Source organism: Strongylocentrotus purpuratus, unplaced genomic scaffold (genome assembly GCF_000002235.5).
Source record: "Strongylocentrotus purpuratus isolate Spur 01 unplaced genomic scaffold, Spur_5.0 spur5_scaffold_1, whole genome shotgun sequence".
Lineage (NCBI taxonomy): Eukaryota > Metazoa > Echinodermata > Echinoidea > Camarodonta > Strongylocentrotidae > Strongylocentrotus > Strongylocentrotus purpuratus.
This window is the reverse complement of record NW_022145594.1, coordinates 37101123-37122102: the sequence shown is the minus strand read 5'-3', so window position 1 is coordinate 37122102 and position 20980 is coordinate 37101123. Positions and strand designations below refer to the sequence as shown.

The 20980-nt window shown below is 37.4% G+C and overlaps 1 protein-coding gene across 1 annotated transcript in view; it reads left to right on the top strand.

The window, feature by feature from the left end:
- Positions 1–3359: 3359 nt before the first annotated feature.
- LOC105441412 overlaps positions 3360–20980 on the top strand; it is a 34216-nt gene continuing 16595 nt past the window's right edge. The window contains exons 1-7 of the mRNA XM_030978758.1: positions 3360–3458; positions 4796–5085; positions 5840–7548; positions 15465–15632; positions 17966–18130; positions 19510–19674; positions 20512–20673. Of these exons, the coding sequence (XP_030834618.1) occupies positions 3367–3458; positions 4796–5085; positions 5840–7548; positions 15465–15632; positions 17966–18130; positions 19510–19674; positions 20512–20673 (2751 nt within the window). The 5' untranslated portion in view covers positions 3360–3366. The remainder of the gene's footprint in view (positions 3459–4795; positions 5086–5839; positions 7549–15464; positions 15633–17965; positions 18131–19509; positions 19675–20511; positions 20674–20980) is intronic.

The window sequence follows — 20980 nt, the reverse complement described above, 5'->3', positions numbered from 1 at the left end:
AATGTAACAAATAAGGTACAAAAATATGCCCATCTGACCGTAATTTATTGCCCAAAACCCCTAGGCTTCCGGGGCTCCGCCCCCTGGACCCCAACCCAATTCATGGCCTTCCAGTGTCACAAATAAGGTAATAAATTATGCTCATCTGACGATAAATTGATGTATAAACCTCTGAGCTTCTGAGGGCACCGTCCCCCTGGACCCAACACTAATATGTGTCCTGCCAGTGTCACAAATAAGGTATCAAAATATGCTCATCTGACAGTAATTTGTTATCCCAAAGCCCTGAGCTTCCGAGGGCTCCGCCCCCTGGACCCTACGCCAATTCGTGACCTGCCAGTGTCACAAATAAGGTATAAAATATGCTCATCTGACGATAATAAAACCCCTGGACCCAACACCAATTTGTGTCTTGTCAGTGTCACAAATAAGGTACAAAAATATACTCATCTGACCGTTATTTATTGCCCAAAACCCCTTATACCACAAATAAGGTATAAGATTATGCTCATCTGACGATAAATTGATGTATAAACCCTTGAGCTTCTGAAGGCTCCGCCGCCAGGACCCAACACCAATTTGTGTCCTGCCAATGTAACAAATAAGGTACAAAAATATGCCCATCTGACCGTAATTTATTGCCCAAAACCCCTAGGCTTCCGGGGCTCCGCCCCCTGGACCCCAACCCAATTCATGGCCTTCCAGTGTCACAAATAAGGTAATAAATTATGCTCATCTGACGATAAATTGATGTATAAACCTCTGAGCTTCTGAGGGCACTGTCCCCCTGGACCCAACACTAATATGTGTCCTGCCAGTGTCACAAATAAGGTATCAAAATATGCTCATCTGACAGTAATTTGTTATCCCAAACCCCTGAGCTTCCGAGGGCTCCGCCTCCTGGACCCTACGCCAATTCGTGACCTGCCAGTGTCACAAATAAGGTATAAAATATGCTCATCTGACGATAATAAAACCCCTGGACCCAACACCAATTTGTGTCTTGTCAGTGTCACAAATAAGGTACAAAAATATACTCATCTGACCGTTATTTATTGCCCAAAACCCCTTATACCACAAATAAGGTATAAGATTATGCTCATCTGACGATAAATTGATGTATAAACCCTTGAGCTTCTGAAGGCTCCGCCGCCAGGACCCAACACCAATTTGTGTCCTGCCAATGTAACAAATAAGGTACAAAAATATGCCCATCCGACCGTAATTTATTGCCCAAAACCCCTAGGCTTCCGGGGCTCCGCCCCCTGGACCCAAACCCAATTCATGGCCTTCCAGTGTCACAAATAAGGTAATAAATTATGCTCATCTTACGATAAATTGATTTATAAACCTCTGAGCTTCTGAGGGCACCGTCCCCCTGGACCCAACACTAATATGTGTCCTGCCAGTGTCACAAATAAGGTATCAAAATATGCTCATCTGACAGTAATTTGTTATCCCAAACACCTGAGCTTCCGAGGGCTCCGTCCCCTGGACCCTACGCCAATTCGTGACCTGCCAGTGTCACAAATAAGGTATAAAATATGCTCATCTGACGATAATAAAACCCCTGGACCCAACACCAATTTGTGTCTTGTCAGTGTCACAAATAAGGTACAAAAATATACTCATCTGACCGTTATTTATTGCCCAAAAACACTGAGCTTACGGGGGCTCCACCCCTTGGACCCCACGCCAATTCGTGACCTGCCAGTGTCACAAATAAGGTATAAAAGTATGCTCATCCGACGATAATTTGATTTATAAACCCTTGAGCTTCTGAGGTCTCCGCCCCCCTGGGAAAAAAACCCGTTAATTTTACCTTTTTTGGAGATGCCCCCCCTGGCGCTAAAGGAGGAGGGGGGGGGGGGGGGGTGCGATTTTTCAAATTTTCGAGGGCCAAAAAAAGAGCTCACTACCATGATGTAATTAAGAAAAGGGAAGGACGAAAACGAAAAATGCATATACAGTGTAGGGCTTTATCAACATAGGGGCTCACAATTTGGCTATATTTTTTTTTTCTCCTTTAAATATTGTCATACTATACATCAATGTAAAGCTCTTGATGAGAGAAATTCAATGGTGAAATGATGATTGAAATAGGATATTGCATTATTATTAAAGTTATGGCTTGTCAAAGTACTCATCTCTTAATTGCAAATCTTACGCCCCACTTCTTGGATGATCAGTAACTATGATCTGCTCGTTACCTTTAATATTTATCATCAGGCTATTAAAAGTATACTTCTTCAAACAAAATACAGCTTTTGATACGAGGAATGCAGTGATGAAGGTATCGCAGTAGGAAGTAGAGGCTAGAGTCGGTCGGTCACAACGAATCCCGACCGTCGCCATCGGGTCCCGGTTTAGCTTTTTGGAAGCCGATGCTCCGATAAAAATAATGAAATATATAAGATATTGCAGTATTGCACACCACAAAAATTAATCCACCTTAAAACTCTTAAGTATTTATTTTTTACCAATATGTTTTTCATACTCTAGCTCATCCTGAATCAATCCGAACTGGCAATATAAATATGGGTTGCAAAGCAGTTCACTGTTCGCGGCATGCATGGGGTTGTTACCAGCTGCGCAGCTAGCAAGCAAGCTAGCTACTGGTCGGGTCTCGACAGGATAAATAAATTAGGTTTAAAAAACATTAATGTTGGAATTATAAAACGGCTTTCTAAAAAATTCTTCTTTACAACATACCGATCGAATATATTTTGAACACAAAATAAATATTTCCCTCCTATTTTAAATACTGCATGCTTTTTTAATAGCTGATAATTACTTAATAATCATAACAAGTTTCGATACTGATAGCTGTTGCAAGGCAAGTTCGGACTAGTCACGGAAGGAATGTGCAATACACTTCATTAGCTGTAATGCGTCACTGTTACCGTCGCCGTCACTCACTTTCCTTAGTCCAGACTGCTGCTTCTATCTTATGCATGCTCCACCGACATCTCTGCATACGATGCAGTACATGATGACCCTTATTTCGCGCTGTGAAAGAAACCCGGGCGCCCCGATTGACAACTACCGAAACAATTCAATAAAATCATTGTTATCTGCCCAATTATTGTATTTCTCGAATATGAACCCTGCGAGGCACAGCTTCTTGACTGGTCCCAGCAATTCTTAATAAGAGCGGGTTTTAGGAGGCGGGGGCAACAAAATGTATGGCGTCGAAAACTCCCCACATTGTTCACTATTATTAGATAGATATATAGAGAGAATTGAAACTCTCTAAAGGATCTTTATTTCATTTGCTTTATGTACGTAATGTAGATATTTCTGAATAATATTTTCAGGCATTGTGTGCCCACGATTTACTGTCGAGTGAGAAGGACATATTACACCATGGGTGGATTTTGCCTTCTCTACCTGCTCCTGATCCTCTTGATGAGATCTGGTGACGTTGAAACCAATCCAGGTCCTAACACTGCAGAAAGGTATGCATATACTGGCTTACTTCGAGTCATTGGGTCATCGCGTCCGGTCGGGTGGTTGCGTTACACGACCTTGCATGAAACAAAAGATCATGCGAAGATGCACGTTCAGGATGCGATCTTTAGTAGATTTACTGAAAGGTTTTCACAAAGTGTCAGGTAATTTGGACCAGACCATTTGAAGATGAGAAGGATTTATTTCACACACATATCCCCTGACATTTCATGAATAAAGGGCATGTTAATTTTCACAAAGGGCCGGGTAACGCTACAACCTGACCCGACATGATGACCCGATGATTCCAACACCAACATAAACAGAATGAAAAGGCTCACAAATTATTTACACCTTTCCCTGAACTCGACCTTTTCTTTGTATGTGACACTTTAAGGTATCATGTGAATACAAAATATGCATATAGACTATGCAATGATGCAGATAATTATCATGAAGATGAAGGTAATAATAATAATAATAATAAAAATAATAACAAATAGTAGTAGTAGTAGTACTAATAGTAGTAATAGTAGTAATACTAGTACTAGTAGTAGTAGTAGTAGTAGTAGTAGAAGAAGTTGTAGTATATTAGTAGAAGTAATAATAGTAAAAGTAATGATAATATGTACAGTTAAACCTGTCTATAGCGACCGCCTAAGGGAAACACACACAATGGTCGTTGTAGATAGGTTGGCGTTGGTCGCAATTTTAAGCCGATCGATAAATCTAACAATGCAAGTTTTTTTTCCGGTGCTTAAAAATTAAATAAAAAAAGAGTGGTACGGTTTTTAGTCAAAATAAAAATACTAAATGATTTAACATATTTTCATTTCTTTGACATTGTCCAGTATATCAAACTATATTTGAAATAAATGCAATGAACGAGCCTGAATAATTAATTGACAGACAGCACACCGCTCACTCGCCTCTCACAGGCCAGTGCGAAAACTAGTGAGGCATAGATCGCGAAGTTCATGAGAATGCCGCTGTATTGCTGTGTATTCAATAGGCGATTATCATTATTATTATTAGAACTAGTAGTAATCTTTTTCTTATTGATATTATCATTACTGTCTAACCATTATTGTATGTACTGCCAGATTCTGCTTTAGGCAGAATGATTACCTTTGCCAGAACAATACCGCCCTCACCTGCAATTTGGGGCAGTATGTTTCAAATGTTAATATCACAGGCAATACATTCTGATATCCCCAGCTTGTTAAATTGCACGCTCGAGCACGTAATGCAAATTGTTGAGTGTCACATAATAGCTTCTCAGCCAATAGGATACTCTCTAACTAATATCCTATCGTACCTGTTTGATTTATTATTCATTTTACAGTACTGTCAGTGAAATGGAGTTCCTGAAGCTGGCCCAGAATATCCCTCCATCTTACTACGAGGCTGTAGGGATATCTCTAGGGATCCCCTATGCTCAGCTACAGGCAATTCTAAGTGAGAAGTTGAAGAACTATACCAATGCATTACTGGATGTCTTTATGAAATGGAATGTCAAGCAGCAACCTCCACACTCAAACAAAAGACAGCTTTTGGCAGACAAACTACGAGAGATTGACTTGGGTAGCCTATCAGACGGATTACTCAAGGGACCTCCAATTCCGAACAGCACAGGTAAACAGAAACTAATTCTTGCTACACCAGAAGATATAGAAAACCATTCATAAAAGCGAAGTCAGTTTTTTACCATTTAGATAGGGAGTGTTCTGTGTTCTATACATTTGCCACAGTTTACAGGAGTTTCCAATTTTATCAGGCCCTATGCATGTTTTTATAATTTCTTTATTTTCAAGTTAGTCATGAATTTCAAATTTGGTGTTGGTATGCATCCCAATATTAAGAGAAACTAATTATATTTTGGGTTAAGAAGGTCAAGGTCAGCAACCTAAAACAATTATCACCACATCAATAACTAGCTATTTTAACTGAAATTAATGTTTAAAAAAAAGCTACATATGGTTTGATCCATCATAGGGAGAGAAGTGATCAGGTCAACATGTGTATATTCTCATTGTGATATTTAAAGATTGATTTAAGCCCCGATCTTAACTGAATTTAGGCAGAGGCATACTGAAGATGCATTTATATTTGTCTTTTTTCCCTTCAAAATAAGATGTGTGCTAATTGTCAGGGCAACTCTGCATTGCTGAAAAGTCCTAGGAAAAATTGTTTCAGTGATATTCATCTACAAGTACATGTCTACACTAATTACTCAGATTATAAATGCCTTTAAATTGATTGAAGTCATATAAATTCAGACAAACATGTAGGATTCTTTTAACATGCACCTAGTCTTACATTGTAGGTCATACTATTGTACCTTGTAAAGATCAAATCATGTAAATATGGATTATCTATGTATTTTTAGGAGAGCCATCAAGACTGCATGAATCACAGACCAATCCTCCTTCAGCTGAATCTCAGACCAAACCACTTTCTCCTGAACTGGTTGAGCGGTGTGCAAATGATTTCAAGTTCAAGTACAGGTCAACTCTCTGTAAGATCAGAACTGATCCTCTCAATCCTGCCTCCACTGTGCCGTTTGACGACATTTATACTAATCTCTTCTTACAAAAAGAACATGGGACAGAGAAGCGAATGCTAGATTACAATGATATCCTTGATCTCAAAGTGAATGGAGAGTTCCCCAAGCGGATCATGGTTCAGGGAGAGGCAGGGGCTGGAAAAACTACATTTTGTGCTAAGATTGCCTGGGACTGGGTTGAAGGGAGGCATTTCAGTCACTTTGTGTGGGTCTTGATTGTTCCTCTACGTGAATTTAAGCAACACACTATTGGCGAGATTGCAAAGTCCTATCTAGCCAAAAGCAATCCAGCAACAGTTTCTCAGATTTCTGAGTATATCCGGTCAAATCCTGACAAGGTATTCATCGCGTTCGATGGGCTAGACGAAGTCAGTAGCAAAATCATGAAGACTGAATCTTGTGAATCACAGCCTACTGATCAAATACAACTTCAGCCATCACAGCCAAGTGTCACCTCCTCAGAGGCATGTGGAAGCTCATCTGAGGATGATGATATTGGACTTGTAGATATTCTTTGTTCAGATCAACTTGCCTCTTGCCCAGTTTTGGTGACCACTCGCCCATGGAAAGCAGTAGAGATTAGATCAGATGGTGATCTAATGAAGCTCTACACATTCATTCATGTTGAGGGTTTCAGAATAGAGGATTTGTCAGTTTACATTCACAAATACTTTCCAAAGAATGACAATAAAGCAAATCGGCTTATCCAGTTCACCCTTGAGAATAATGTCATATCTGAATACATGGCCCACTATCCTATATATGTAGCCATGTTGTGTCTTATGTGGAAACAACGTGACAAGCAAAAACTAAAGGAAATGAAATCAATGAAAACTTTTTCACAGATATTCAAAGAATTGATTGCCTTTCTAAAAGAACACTATGCTCAGAAAGAGGTGAAGAAAGTAGGCAGCCCTTCACTTATTGCCTTTTTGAACAAAATTGATGAGCTCCTTGGACCGATTGCCAAAGAGGCCCTCAATGGTCTGCTAGAAAATACCTTGGTTTTTGATGAAGATGATTTCAAAATATGCCCAGAATCCAAGGACACTGCCTGTAGGGTCGGGATTTTGTCTCAGGAGGACAGAATTCCCGCTGACACAGATACACATGAGAGGAATTCTCATGTGCAATTGCCAGTCTTCTTCCCTCACAAACTGTTTCAAGAGTACATGGCTGGAGTCCATCTTGCTTCACTGTATGAATCAGATCGTAATGAATTCAACAGGCTGATTGAGCAAGTAGTGCTGCCAAGGAAGGAGGAGTTTAGGTATCTCTTGTACTTCACTGTGTCACAGAACAAAAGTATTGCAACCAATGTAATGAAGTCTATGCTTCAGGTAGTATACAGGAATTGTTTGAACATAAATAAACATTTACCCTTCATTGTTGATGTAGCCTTTGAGAGTCAGGACCCAGATGTAGCAGCCTTGGTGAAGGACAGGTTGTCATCACTGGCAATTATGCTAACCCTATCCGAAGGCAAACCAGCACACACTGTAGCAGCTTATGCTTTCATTGGACCACATTTGGTAAGTTTGATCATAGTTCGGTAAACAAAATTTGTTCATCCATTTTTGTTCAATTTTTTGCAATTTTCTTACAGTACAAGCTGTAAAGAGGTTTGAACAGTAATAATTTGAATGCATTGATGCCTGTATTTCTATTTCTTAGGGGCATATAAATAAAGCAATTAGATGATCCTACAGTATGTACACAACGTGTAACAAGGCACACGTCCTTGAGCACATATGGTTGTCCATAACCTTCTGCCAAGATATAAAATCGTGCCTTAAAAGCCCTGTTTGAAAAAGTTTAAAGGCCGTCTGTACTAGTTTGGCCAGGAGGGATTAGACCACACAGCTTGGTCACTGACAGGTGGCTATCTCATCAACTCAGCTCTCAATTAATATAAGAAAAAGAGGATCATGGCCAGGGAACCAACGGGCACTGATTAGGCATTGTTTTCTATATAGAGCGAGCATGTAGCTACAAGTACCGGTAGTACAGTGGGGCTTTAAAATTCTGGGTTTAGCCACCGAAGCCAGTTTAGCCAGTCCGAAAATGATGTTAAAATAGCAAGTACGTGTTACAAATAATTGGGCAGAAACCCTGCATAATCCGAATTTTTCTGAGTGAACATACATGTATACTGTGTATGATATCATTTAAAGGGGCATTTCATTTTGACCCCATTGCATCCATGCTTATGTAATACAGCGTACAAGCATGTCACGCATTGCAATGTGATGCATATCAAATATAACATTTTTTTATAATAACCTTGTGATGATCGACGTCATGAAATTTTACCAAACTTGGCAGGCAGTTTTCAAGTAGGTTGATATGCATTTCTGCTAAGTTTTATAGACCTAGGTATAAAGTTTGTAAATTAAGCACATGTTGAAGTTATTTAGGAATTATTATTTTTTGCTTAAAGGGGTTTATCTTGAAGTATCTAAATCCAAAAAAGGGTACTGATTAAGCCAGGCATGATGGAGCTATGGCCCCATAAACACATCCATTTTCAGAACTTTAGAGGATGCAATTCATGTCATGTGTGACCATTGATGTGCGAAATTCAGCAGAAACATGTGCAGTGCAAAACTTAAGTTGCTGTACACATTTTAGACGGAAAGAAATTGATATGACAAAGTTATGGTAATATTTTACTTAAATTTAGAATATTAAGATGGCTTTTTGAAGGGCCATTTGTATGTCAAAGATGAAGAGCAACTCTTGCACTATCTAGAAATAGCTAGGCTGAAAGAAAGGCATAAAAACAGACCTGAAACAGTCTAAATGGCGCCTAGACGATCAGTTCAGTGCACAAGATGAGATGGTAAAGATTATGCATACAAAATCTGGAAGGAATTGGGGTAGAGAAAGGGACCCTTTTCGGAATAACAAGCACTGTGTGCAAAACGAATGTGATTTGGGTGGAAGAGGAATAAGAAAAAGAATTCAGAACGCCCAAATCTATAAGGCATTGATGAGGACCTCAGTGCTTTTTAGTGGACCCCTCTGTTTCCAACATGTATTTCTTACTTTTGTTTTAAATGCTTATAATTGATTTGTAATGTTTTGTTGGAACTTGGAAACATGAATAAATTGAAATTGAAATTGAATTGAATTGAATTACATTGAGGCAATGTACTGGCACGTGCATATAGATACCTTTTAGAAGATATGAAATTTGGGGACAGGGAACTATCAATAGTTTGCACATTTTCATCCCTGCCAAATAATATCTCTTGCCTAAGTGAAATCCCAATTCTTGGTTTATAAATGTTTTTACATCTTTTCTCCTTAGCGAGCCTAGATTTTTAGTTTAGTGATTGTATTCCTATTAACACTGATAAATGATTAAGGTATAAGGCACCAGATGGTGTGAACTCAAATAATCTCCTTTGAAACCTATTCTTACACTTATACTCTCTATTTATGTAGTTTAAGGATTCTCTGTTTAGTACATGGTAAGATGAGATATTCCTACAGTCCTAAAAATAGGAATTTGATATGAAATTTCACTCCAATAGCCTATACCCTTATTTATTTCCTTTTCCCTCTAGTCTTACTCTCTTTTGTTCTAGCAGCACATCTAGGGCAACCGCTCCTGCAGGTTACACAAGTATGCCTAACTTCCAAGTGACAATGTATGTTCTGCATCCCATCAGTAATCACTTTGTCATTTTATCCAGGGTGATCTCAGTGTCTTTAGATGTGGTGGACCTATGTCACCTGATGTGGCAGAGATAATATGCTCCGTACCATCCTTGAAGAAAGCTACTCTATATTATGCATTCCATCCTCGATTTTTTGAAACACTTGCAAGGAAAGGAAGGAAATCAAAGGTGAGCGATTCATTCACAATTGTGATGTATGTGTGAGTGTTTGATATAATTTGTTTTCCATTATCATCTCTACCCTTTGTATGCCTCCGCAACGAAGTAGCTGAAGGCATTATGTTTTCGGGTTGTCCGTCCGTCCGTCCCGTTCTCGTGATCGCGTTATCTCAAGAACAGATTGATGGATTCCCGTCAAACTTAGGTCATGTATGTATCTGACAGAGCCCATGAACTGATTAGATTTTGGGGTCATGAGGTTAAAGGTCATGGGGCTCTTTATTTATGCAAAATAGTTTGTGATTGCATTATCATTAGAACAGATAGACAGATTATCATCAAACTCAAGACATGTATGTATCTTGCAGAGCCAATGAGCTGCTTAGATATTAGGGGGTCATGAGGTCAAAGGTCATGGGGCTCATGTATGTGAACGTATTGTCATTAGAACCGATGGATGGATTACTATGAGACTCAGGACATTTATGTATCTTTCAAAGACAATGAACTGATTAGATTTTAGGGTCCTGATGTCAAAGATCAAATGGTTATACATGTATATGAAAAATAGCTTGTAATCAATATTCTGAGAACCTGATATTGGATTTTAAAAATTGCTTGTTTTGGTTTGTAAAGTCGCTCTATGGCGGAGGCATCATTTTTTTACTGTGCTTAGTTGAAGATCCATCTAGGCTTATCTACAATTTACTTCTTTAATTCCTTTAAATGTCTCATAAATGCTGGTTCTTTTGACAGAAGAATATATCAATGGTCTTCACTAAGGTGGCAGCAGTGTTAACAAAAACTTTTAAGTGTGAATACTAACTGTGGAAAACCAGAAAGATTACAACATACTTAAGGGGGAAGTCCACCCTGATATTAAGTTGGTTTTAATAAAAGCAGAAAAATGAGAGAAATAACTTCTTGATGATGTCATCAGTGGAATCAGTGATCGGTGTCATTTGCAACACTGATGTATCTTGTGAGCTCCTCTCCAATTTGCTCTGTACAGAAAATTTCATAAACTTCCATTCTCTCACCTTTTGATGACGGAATAGATTTGTTTCATACAGGAGTTGCATAAAAGGTTATTTACCGGTATAGTAAATATATTAGGGTGATGCATGATTGAAAATGTTCTTTATGGGAAATCCAACCCAAATAGACAACTGCTCCAAAAGAAAGCAGACAAATCTGAAAAGCAAAATGATGAAAGTTTCAATTAAATCTGACTAAGATAAGAAGGTTATGAATTTTTAAAAGATGTAATCACTATACGTATGGGCACTTCAAATTGGCTGAAGCGGTAATGTCAATGTGATGTTGTGCCGGACTACTTTCCCATCTATTCCAACATATAAAATGACAGGAGGTCTATTCTTTTTAGAGGAACTATAATGCTATCTATAATCTATTTGAGTAGTGCCCCAAGGGAGAAGGAACTTACAAGAAAAACAGAAATTAGTGATATTTTTGAAGGGTCATTTATTGAAGGGTCAAAGGGAGGGAACCTTGCAAGATACGTCACAGAGTTGCCAATTTGTCTTTTATTGATCGCACCTTCAAAAATTAATAACTTTCTATTTTCAATTGGGTTTTGCTCAAACTTTCACTGACCGATTCTCGAATTTTTCTGCTTTTATTAAATCAATTTAATATGAGGGTGGACTTTCCCTTTAATATGATAGATATATGTGGTTAGAGTTATTTCATTCCAGGAAGTGGAGCTTTATGAATGAAAAATGATGGGAAGCACATGTAGTAAAACATAGGGTAGATAACAATAATATCCTAATTTTGTAGATAAATACAAAATCTAATTTTAGGCTACATCCAATGTGAAGTAATAAGAAGGGAGAGTGATTTTTGCATGTTTTGTTTTGGACTCAGATGCCTTTTAGTGTCAGTCACATTTACAATTCCAAGAAGAGAATTTGCATAATGCTTACTTCTTGGGATTGATTGTATAACATATTTGGCATTTACTGAAAACGAGATATATATGTACATGTATTTCTCAATCCTGGTAAAAGTTAAGCATTTATTATTATCCTTATCATTATTATCATTATTTTTTAAAATCATCATTTTTATGCCTCCGCCCATTGAAGGCATTACGTTTTGGGGCTGTCCGTACATCCCGTTTTCTCGTCAATGCGATATCTCCAGAGCTCCCAATCCTCCCAGAAAATCTACCAATGTTCTGATACATACAAAATCTACTTTCATAGACTGTATCTGGACAAGTACATTGTACCCCTTGGACAATTTTCCACACTCCCCTTACAACTACCCAAGGAGAATTTTGGTTAGGTGTAAAAATGTGAGAGGTTAAAATATCAGAGGTAAAAATGTCAGAGGTAAATATGCCGGGGTTATGAAAAAATGCCAGAAGCACCAATCCTTCACATCAACCAAATTTGATAGACGGGTTTCTATTTTTCTTTCACCTATACTTTACCTATGGCAATTATTACAGAAACATCTAAGCAAACTAACTAAACAAAGATCACTGGACTAGATGTCAACATTTCCATGTCACCCTCCCCCTTCCAATTTGTGTGCCTCCGCTACAAAGTAGCCGGAGGCATTATGTTTTCGGGTTGTCCGTACGTACGTCCGTCCGTATGTCCTGTTCTCGTGATCGCGTTATCTCAAGAACCCACTGATGGATTCCTGCCAAGCTTTGGTCTTGCACATAGCTTGCACATCAACCAATTTTGATAGACGGGTTTCTATTTTTCTTTCACCTATCCTTTACCTATGTCAATTATAAAAGAAACATTTAAGCAAACTAACCCAACGAAGATCACTGCACTAGATGTCAACATTTCCATGTCACCCTCCCCCTTCAAATTGTTATGCCTCCGCTACAAAGTAGCAGGAGGCATTATGTTTTCGAGTTGTCCGTACGTACGTCCGTCCGTACGTCTTGTTCTCGTGATCCCGAGAACCCACTGATGGAATCTTGCCAAACTTTGGTCTTGTATGTATCTTGCAGAACCAATGAACTGATTAGATTATTGGGTCACAAGGTCCAAGGTCAAAGGTCACAGGGCTCATTATGTATGCAAAAATAGCTCGTGATCGCGTTTTCTCAAGAACCCATTGATGGATTCCCGCCAAACTTGGGTCATGTATGTATCTTGCAGAGGCAATGAATCGATAAGATTTTGGGGTCACAAGGTCCAAGGTCAAAGGTCACAGGGCTCATTATGTATGCAAAAATAGCTCGTGATCGCGTTTTCTCAAGAACCCATCGATGGATTCCTGCCAAACTAGAGTCATGTATGTATCTTGCAGAGCCAAGAACTGATAAGATTTTGGGGTCACAAGGTCCAAGGTCAAAGGTCACAGGGCTCATTATGTGTGCAAAAATAGCTTGTGATCGTGTTATCTCAAGAACCCATTGATGGATTCGTGCCAAACTTTGGTCGTGTATGTATCTTGTAAAACCAATGAACTGATTAGATTATTGGGTCACAATGTCCAAGGTCAAAGGTCACAGGGCTCATTATGTATGCAAAAATAGCTCGTGATCACGTTTTCTCAAGAACCCATTGATGGATTCCTGCCAAACTTGAGTCATGTATGTATCTTGCAGAGCCAAGAACTGATGAGATTTTGGGGTCACAAGGTCCAAGGTCAAAGGTCACAGGGCTCATTATGTGTGCAAAAATAGCTTGTGATCGCGTTATCTCAAGAATCCATTGATGGATTTGTGCCAAACTTTGGTCGTGTATGTATCTTGTAAAACCAATGAACTGATTAGATTATTGGGTCACAAAGTCTAAGGTCAAATGTCACAGGGCTCATTATGTATGCAAAAATAGCTTGTGATCACGTTATCTCAAGAACCCATCGAAGGATGTCAACCAAACTTGGGTCATGTATTTATCTTGCAAAGCCAATGAACTGATTAGATTTTGGGTCATGAGGTCAAATGTCAAAGGTCACAGGCTTATTATGTATGCAAAAATAGCTCGCTTCTTTTTTGGTTTGTAAAATTGCTCCATGGCGGAGGCATTTTTTTTGACTGCGCGCGATCGAAGGTCCATCTTGTTTTAACCTATTTATGCTACTGTCTGTTGTTTAGAAGAGGCATAGTGATCCATGTGTGACTGTTGCCAAAGAACGTCAACTATGCACTGTGGGGCGCTATGTGACACATGTTTGATTTTGTCACAAAAGCAAACTCACATAGTGATTTTGTCCATGGAATCAAACCTGCGAGTGATTCTGTCCATGGAATCACTACTGACATTGATTTTGTGAAACCATCAAGTGGTTTTGTGAATTTTCATATCCAAACAAGGCATTTCCAGATTAATAGGTTTATGATCCGTTGGACATATATATTTGAAATGCTTGAATTAAAATAAACTAGAAGATAGGTAGAAGATTTTCTGATGCCTAATCGGTTTCATTGATATTAACAGACTCTTCAAACTATAGAATATAAACAACTAATCCATCCCTGGCTGCATGCATATTAACTTATTGATTTCCACATAAAGGTTGAAATACTCTTTTCAGATTTCATTGTGATAATCATCAATTTTATTGTTTCTCCTCTTGCTTGTTCTATTTAATGAATTGTCAAGTATTACTGTTCAAATTTTTTTTACAATTTTCTTGTATCCCTTTCATACATTCTCCCCCTCTCTCTCTCTCTCTCTCTGCCTTTTTGCTCTCCCTCTCCTCCCCATCTTCTCTCATAGTGACATTTCAATACTTGATTATTATTTTGATGAGACCATGAATTCACTCTCTATTGGTATTGCACTTGACTTTAATTGATAGGGATTGGGTATCTTTGCCTCAAATTCCCAACAAAATCCTAGAATTTAGCTCATGCTGCAACATAATTATAAACCTTTAGGTCAGTCAGGATCGCCTGTCTGATTATCAAGATATTTATGATTGGAAATCGAAATATCCAAACCTGAAAATGATTATGGTAAAACCGGTCACTCAAAGACTTTTACCTTTTTTAGGCACTTCATGATCATTATGAAGGGCAATTCTTTAGGGCTTTAATATTACACCATATCACAGACACTGATAATCATGCATCTCAGATTTTTAAAACTGGAAACATTGTTAAACGATGCCTTTAAGTAGATCTAGAATGTATATTTATTTCCTTCACACCCTCTCTATCTCTCTCTCTCTTTCCTTCACTCTCTTTTTGCCTCTCTATCTTCTCGCCCTCTCTCTCTCTGACTCTCCTGGGGGCCCTCTCTCCCTATGTCTCTCTCTTTACTTATCTAAATCCTTCCTATTTCGGCAATAAATACATAAATTGATATCAAAACATCTAATTAAATTACTATGGCGTAAAGACATCAAACACCAAAGATAACTGAAAGTTATCAGGCCAATCATCTAAATATTCTGATCACCTGTCTACAATTCAAATAAATCATTCTAATCATCTTAAAGGAATTTCTGTCTTCTGACATTAACAATGTGAATATTAATAAAACTGTTTCATGCATATACTTGGTGATAAATATAAGAAGGCAATGAGGAATCAGTACTAATGAATAAATATATGCATGTATAGATGAGTTACTTAACTACATTGACAAACCATGCAGGTCCAGAATATCTGCTGCCTTTTTATCAAGACTTTCACACCAGCCTCATCACACCACCTAGCAGAAGCACTGTGTTCTATGCCAAACCTGAATGACCTGTCATTCTGTGAGGTGGATGTCACTGAGGAGTTCTACCCTACATTGAAAGCACAGGCCTCATCCATACAGGTATGTGTATATTAATGTAAATGTCATGGAAATGGTTAAATTGAAAAAAAGAAAGAATAGAAATGATTTTATGATTGAATTGAATTTTTTAAAAATTTAAATTTATCTTTATTTCATTCATCATAAAAACATCTTAACAAACATACAAAATATAGCGTACAAGTTAAAGAGAAACATTTACAATAGAATACAACAACAAAAATATATATGAATGTGGAGACAGCTAGGAAAGCCAAAGGCTCTATTGGTGCTGCCACCAAAACAGTAATAAAGTATAATACAGTATTATACAGTGCAACCCAGCAAAAACGAAACCGAGAATTATCTCTTTTTTTTAATCATAACTCAATCACAATTATAATTAATTAATGACACATATTTGTAAAGCTTAGATCCTCCTCTTTCATTTGATGCAACTCATATGATGCATATTTCATACATTAGTAGCACTATTAATTTCATTGTTTTTAGGAGTAGGACTTATCGATGCAAACAGGTTGGAAGCCCTATAAAGAATACTTATTGAATTTATTTTAAAAATAAAACGCTATTACTGAAATTAACCTTTCCATAGAATCTTTAGTGCGTTCCTTTTTTTCAATTGACAAGAATTGAATTCAAATTCAAATTTGTTTATTTCACATATCTTAAAAATACAAGTTATGCAGATATTAACGGTTTAACAACAACATTGTACAAAAAATAGGCATATGATACAAATGAGTAAAGATGCATACACCGTCGAGACTGCTCCCCGTATTAACATTTATCTTGTAGAGGTGTTGTGGACGAGTGGATAAGTCGCCGGACTGTGGATCACAAGGTCTGTGGTTCAAGTCCCGCCGCAAGATGTCTTTGGCAAGACATTGATCTACATTTGCCACTCTCCACCCAGGTGTTAAATGGGTACCCGGTAGAATGCGAAAGCTAATGTGGTTAGATTAGCAAGTGTGCGCATGTAAAAATGACGCCTGGCTGGAATGCTCCCCAGGGAGTGGAGAATGTGCAAACATTGTGTGCGGGTAAGCCTGAATCCAATGACTGGGGTAATAATATACTTATTTGTAAAGCGCTTTGTGAGGGCCTCCGGTCTTGAAAAGCGCTATATAAGAACGAGCTATTATTATTATTATTATTATCTCTGTAACAAATCAAAAGTTACAATAGACATTAGTATATAAGAAACAAAAATAAAAACAATAAAGAAGAAATAAACACAAACAAACAAAATAACAGACAAAAAAGCATAAAATAAATAAAAAATTGCCGGAAGGCTCGTCAATTAAGTAATATAGTAATTCAAAAGGTTAGATTTGTATTCTTTTTTTAAAAAGATTTTAGCAAGGTACGGTACAGTGTTTAAATTTGGATGGCAAATTGTTCCACACGATTCGTTCCTGTTTTCACGAAGTGACGGTAGTGAGGAAAATCTGCACGCAAATTGTATGCAATTTTCTTCACTACCGTCACTTCGTGAAAATAAGGACAAATTAGTCCATTGTAACTTATACCTGTTCTTGAGAAGCTGATACAGTAAAAGGGAATATGTAATTTATCAGTTTCTTGTTAAGTATTTGTTGTGTTCTTACACATGTACTGTTCATCTTTGGTACTACGCTAGAATCCACTCTACTGCCCTCCGCGGTAAAAAGCAGTATATCAGTTAACCAAACACCCTTTTTTAAAGGCCATTCACTTGGTTTATTGGAACAGTCATGCAACATGGAATGAAAGCACACTACACATGTTCTGATACTGATTTCAGTTAAAATGTAATTGTGTAAGATTTACATTGTTTTGATCAATAATCAATATCCAACCTTTTCCAAGTTTGATTGATGGCAAAAATATGTCATATGATTTTTTTAAGACCCAATTTTGATAAAGGCTTGAATTTCACCAAACCGTACCATATCAACAAACCTACCAACTTAGAGGTCGGGTGCACATGAAATCTAGAGCCTTGAATACCTTGAATACATTAATAATAAATGTATATTTATGGGCATTATTGATTTTAGTGTTATTAGGAGAAGGACTAATCAATGCAGACAGGTTCGAAGCTCTTCAAAGTCACTTTAAATATACATAAAGAATGTGTTTCTTATCATTATTAGTATTACTAAATCTTCTCCATAAAAACCTTTAGTGTGTTCTTTTTTTTTTATAGACAAGAATTAAATTTGAAATATTATTCCTTCATTTTTGTCAGGAATGTCATGCAACTATGTAATTAATGGAATTTGTGTGAAATGTAAGAATACAGTGAGAAATTAGTAAATAAAACATGCATATACAGACGTACTGCTCAACTATATTCACAATGAATGCAGGTCAAGACTCTCCATCTTGATGATCCCCGGGATCCCACACCAGTCACATCACAACACCTTGCAGAAGCACTGTGTTCTATGCCAAACCTGACTAAACTGACACTTCTAATGGATCTCCCTGAAGAGTTCTACTTTACACTGGAAGCACATGCATCGTCCATAAAGGTATGTTTGTACTATTGTTTGTGTCATGGAGGGGGTCATTGAAAGAAAAAAAGAAGAGCATTAATGATTATATGGCGCACTTGTTTATTGTGATTTTTTGTTTGTGGAAAATGATACAAAAATAATAGAAAAGATCTGCTAGATCTACCAGTGTTGTTAGATCTAAATGTTTGCATAAATATGCTTAAATTTCACTATTTATAACAGCCACAATCCTCTGAATAAACATGCATGCCTTTGCTAATATCAGATTTATCTCATAATAATTTTTTTTTCCATCTATCTTTGGCAACTTCAAGTGCTTTTCTATTAATCCAAATACTTTGCGTTTCTTTTGAAACCTGATATATTTATTTAGTTATTACAACAAATTTCGATTCTCACCGCTGTTGCAAGGGAAGTTTGGACTAGTCACAAAAGGTATATGCATGTAGTACGTTAGTGATTATGTGATCATACCCAGATATCATTCAAAATTATGAGAGTATAATTAGAAAGACAACAACTACTCAAAATTGTTGTAAACAGATACATAACTTGGACAAAGTGTTCAATAGTTGTCCAAGAAATGCCACAAAAATGCCACAGAAATAGTGATATTTGAGGAGTTATTATGTACATTTTTATCAGAATGGGCCTTCTACGAGGTTCTTTGATACATGTTGATCACTACGCTAGAATCCACTCTACTGCCCTCTGCTGTAAAAAGCAGTATATCAGTTAGCCAAACACCTTGTTTTATAGGCCATTCACTTGGTTTATTGGAACAGTAATGAAACCTGGAATGAAAGCACACTACACATGTACTGATCCAGTTGGAATCCAAGTGTGTATATCGTTTGGTCAATAATCAATATCCAACCTTTTCCAAGTTTGATAGCAAAAATATGTCATATGGTTTTTTAAGAGCCAATTCAAATAAATGCTTGATTTTTACCAAACCGTACCATAGCAACAAACCTACTAACTTAGGGGTCTTGTGCACATGAAATCCAGAGCTCTGAATACCTTTAATACATTTATAGCAAATGTATATTTATGGGTATTATTAATTTCAGTGTTAGTAGGAATATGACTTATCAATGCAAACAGGTTAGAAGCCATTCAAAGAATACATATAGAATATTTTTAAAATCTCTTTTTAATTAAATCATCCTCTCTATAGAAACTTAAGTGTGATTTTTGTCAATAGACGAGAATTGAATTTGAAAATAAAACCTATTCATCCAATGTTTGTTGAGAATGTCTTCATTTTAACTGCAACTTTGTAATTAATGGTATTTGTGTGAAATGTAAGAATACAGTGAGAAATTAGTAAGAACAAATGTATGCATGTATAGATGAGTTACTTAACTATTATAAATTCACCATAAATGCAGGTCCAGACTCTCACGCTTTGTGGTACCCAGTGTCCAAAACCAGCCTCCTCGCACCACCTTGTAGAAGCACTGTGTTCTATGCCAAACCTGGCTGACCTGACACTTGAAATGGGTCTCCATGAGGAGTTCTACTCTAGATTGAAAGCAAAGGCATTGTTCATAAAGGTATGTGTGTACTAATGTAAATGTCATGGAGAGGGTCATTGAACGAAGAAAAAAAAAGCAGTAATGATTATATGATGCACATGTATATCAGTTTTTTTTCATTCCCAACACGCTTTTGTTTTTTAAGAGCCAATTTTAATAAAGGCATTAATTCTACCAAACTGTAAATTAAACATAGCAACAACAGCAAATCCTAACTTTGGGGTCTCATGCACATGAAATCCAGAGTTATGAATACCTTTTATACAATAATAGCAAATGCATATCTGTGGGCAGGTCCACAAAGTATTCAAAGGAAGATAGAACATACAGGCATTTATTTAGCACACCTGGCAGTCCCTGTACTGAAAAGGATGATGGTTACCCCTGTAACACAATCAACGAGTCCAGCTACTCTTGAGCTTGACCCGACTTCGTGGAGAACAGCATTCTACTGTTACTTTCATCAAGAAATAACACCAGTCTGTCTTTTCTCTTTATTTAAGGGTCGAGGTGGGCTACATATCTATGGGTATTATTAATTTCAGTGTTCTTAGGAGTAGGAATTATCAATGCAAACAGGTTGGAAGCCCCATAAGGAATATATATAGAATTTATTTCAAAAAAACATTATTAAATTCTCCTCTCCATAGAAACCTCATTGTGTTCTTTTTTTCAATAGACAAGAAATGAATTTGGAAATAAAGTCTATTCACTCATTTTTGCTGAGAATATTTTTATGAACGCAACAATTTATTTAATGGAATAGTGTGAAATGTAAGAATACAGCGAGGAATTAGTCAACAAAATGTATGCATGAATAGATGTATTACTTGACTATATTCACAAACAATGCAGGTCAAGACTCTCAAGCTTGGTGCTTTCAAGTGTCCAACACCAGCCGAATCACATCACTTAGCAGACGCACTATGTTCTATGCCAAACCTGACTGACTTGACACTTGACAAGGTTCACAATGACATCTACTCCACATTGAAAGCAAATGCATCATCCATACAGGTATGTGTGTCCTAATGTCTTTGGAGGAAAGAAAGAGCAGTACCAGTAATCCTTATATGGGGCACATGGAGAGATGTCTTTTTTCTTCCAAACACCCTTTTTTATTTTTAAAGACCTTTCACTTGGTATATTGGAATAGTCATGACACATTTAATGAGAGCAAAGTACACGTTTACTGATTCAGTTGAAATCCAAGAGGGTATCAAACCCAGGAGGGGGGGGGGGGGGGTCACTCTCATACACAAGTGCTACCCATCCGTGTCCATCAACCTATGAAAAGGACCCTAATGGCATATATATTACACAT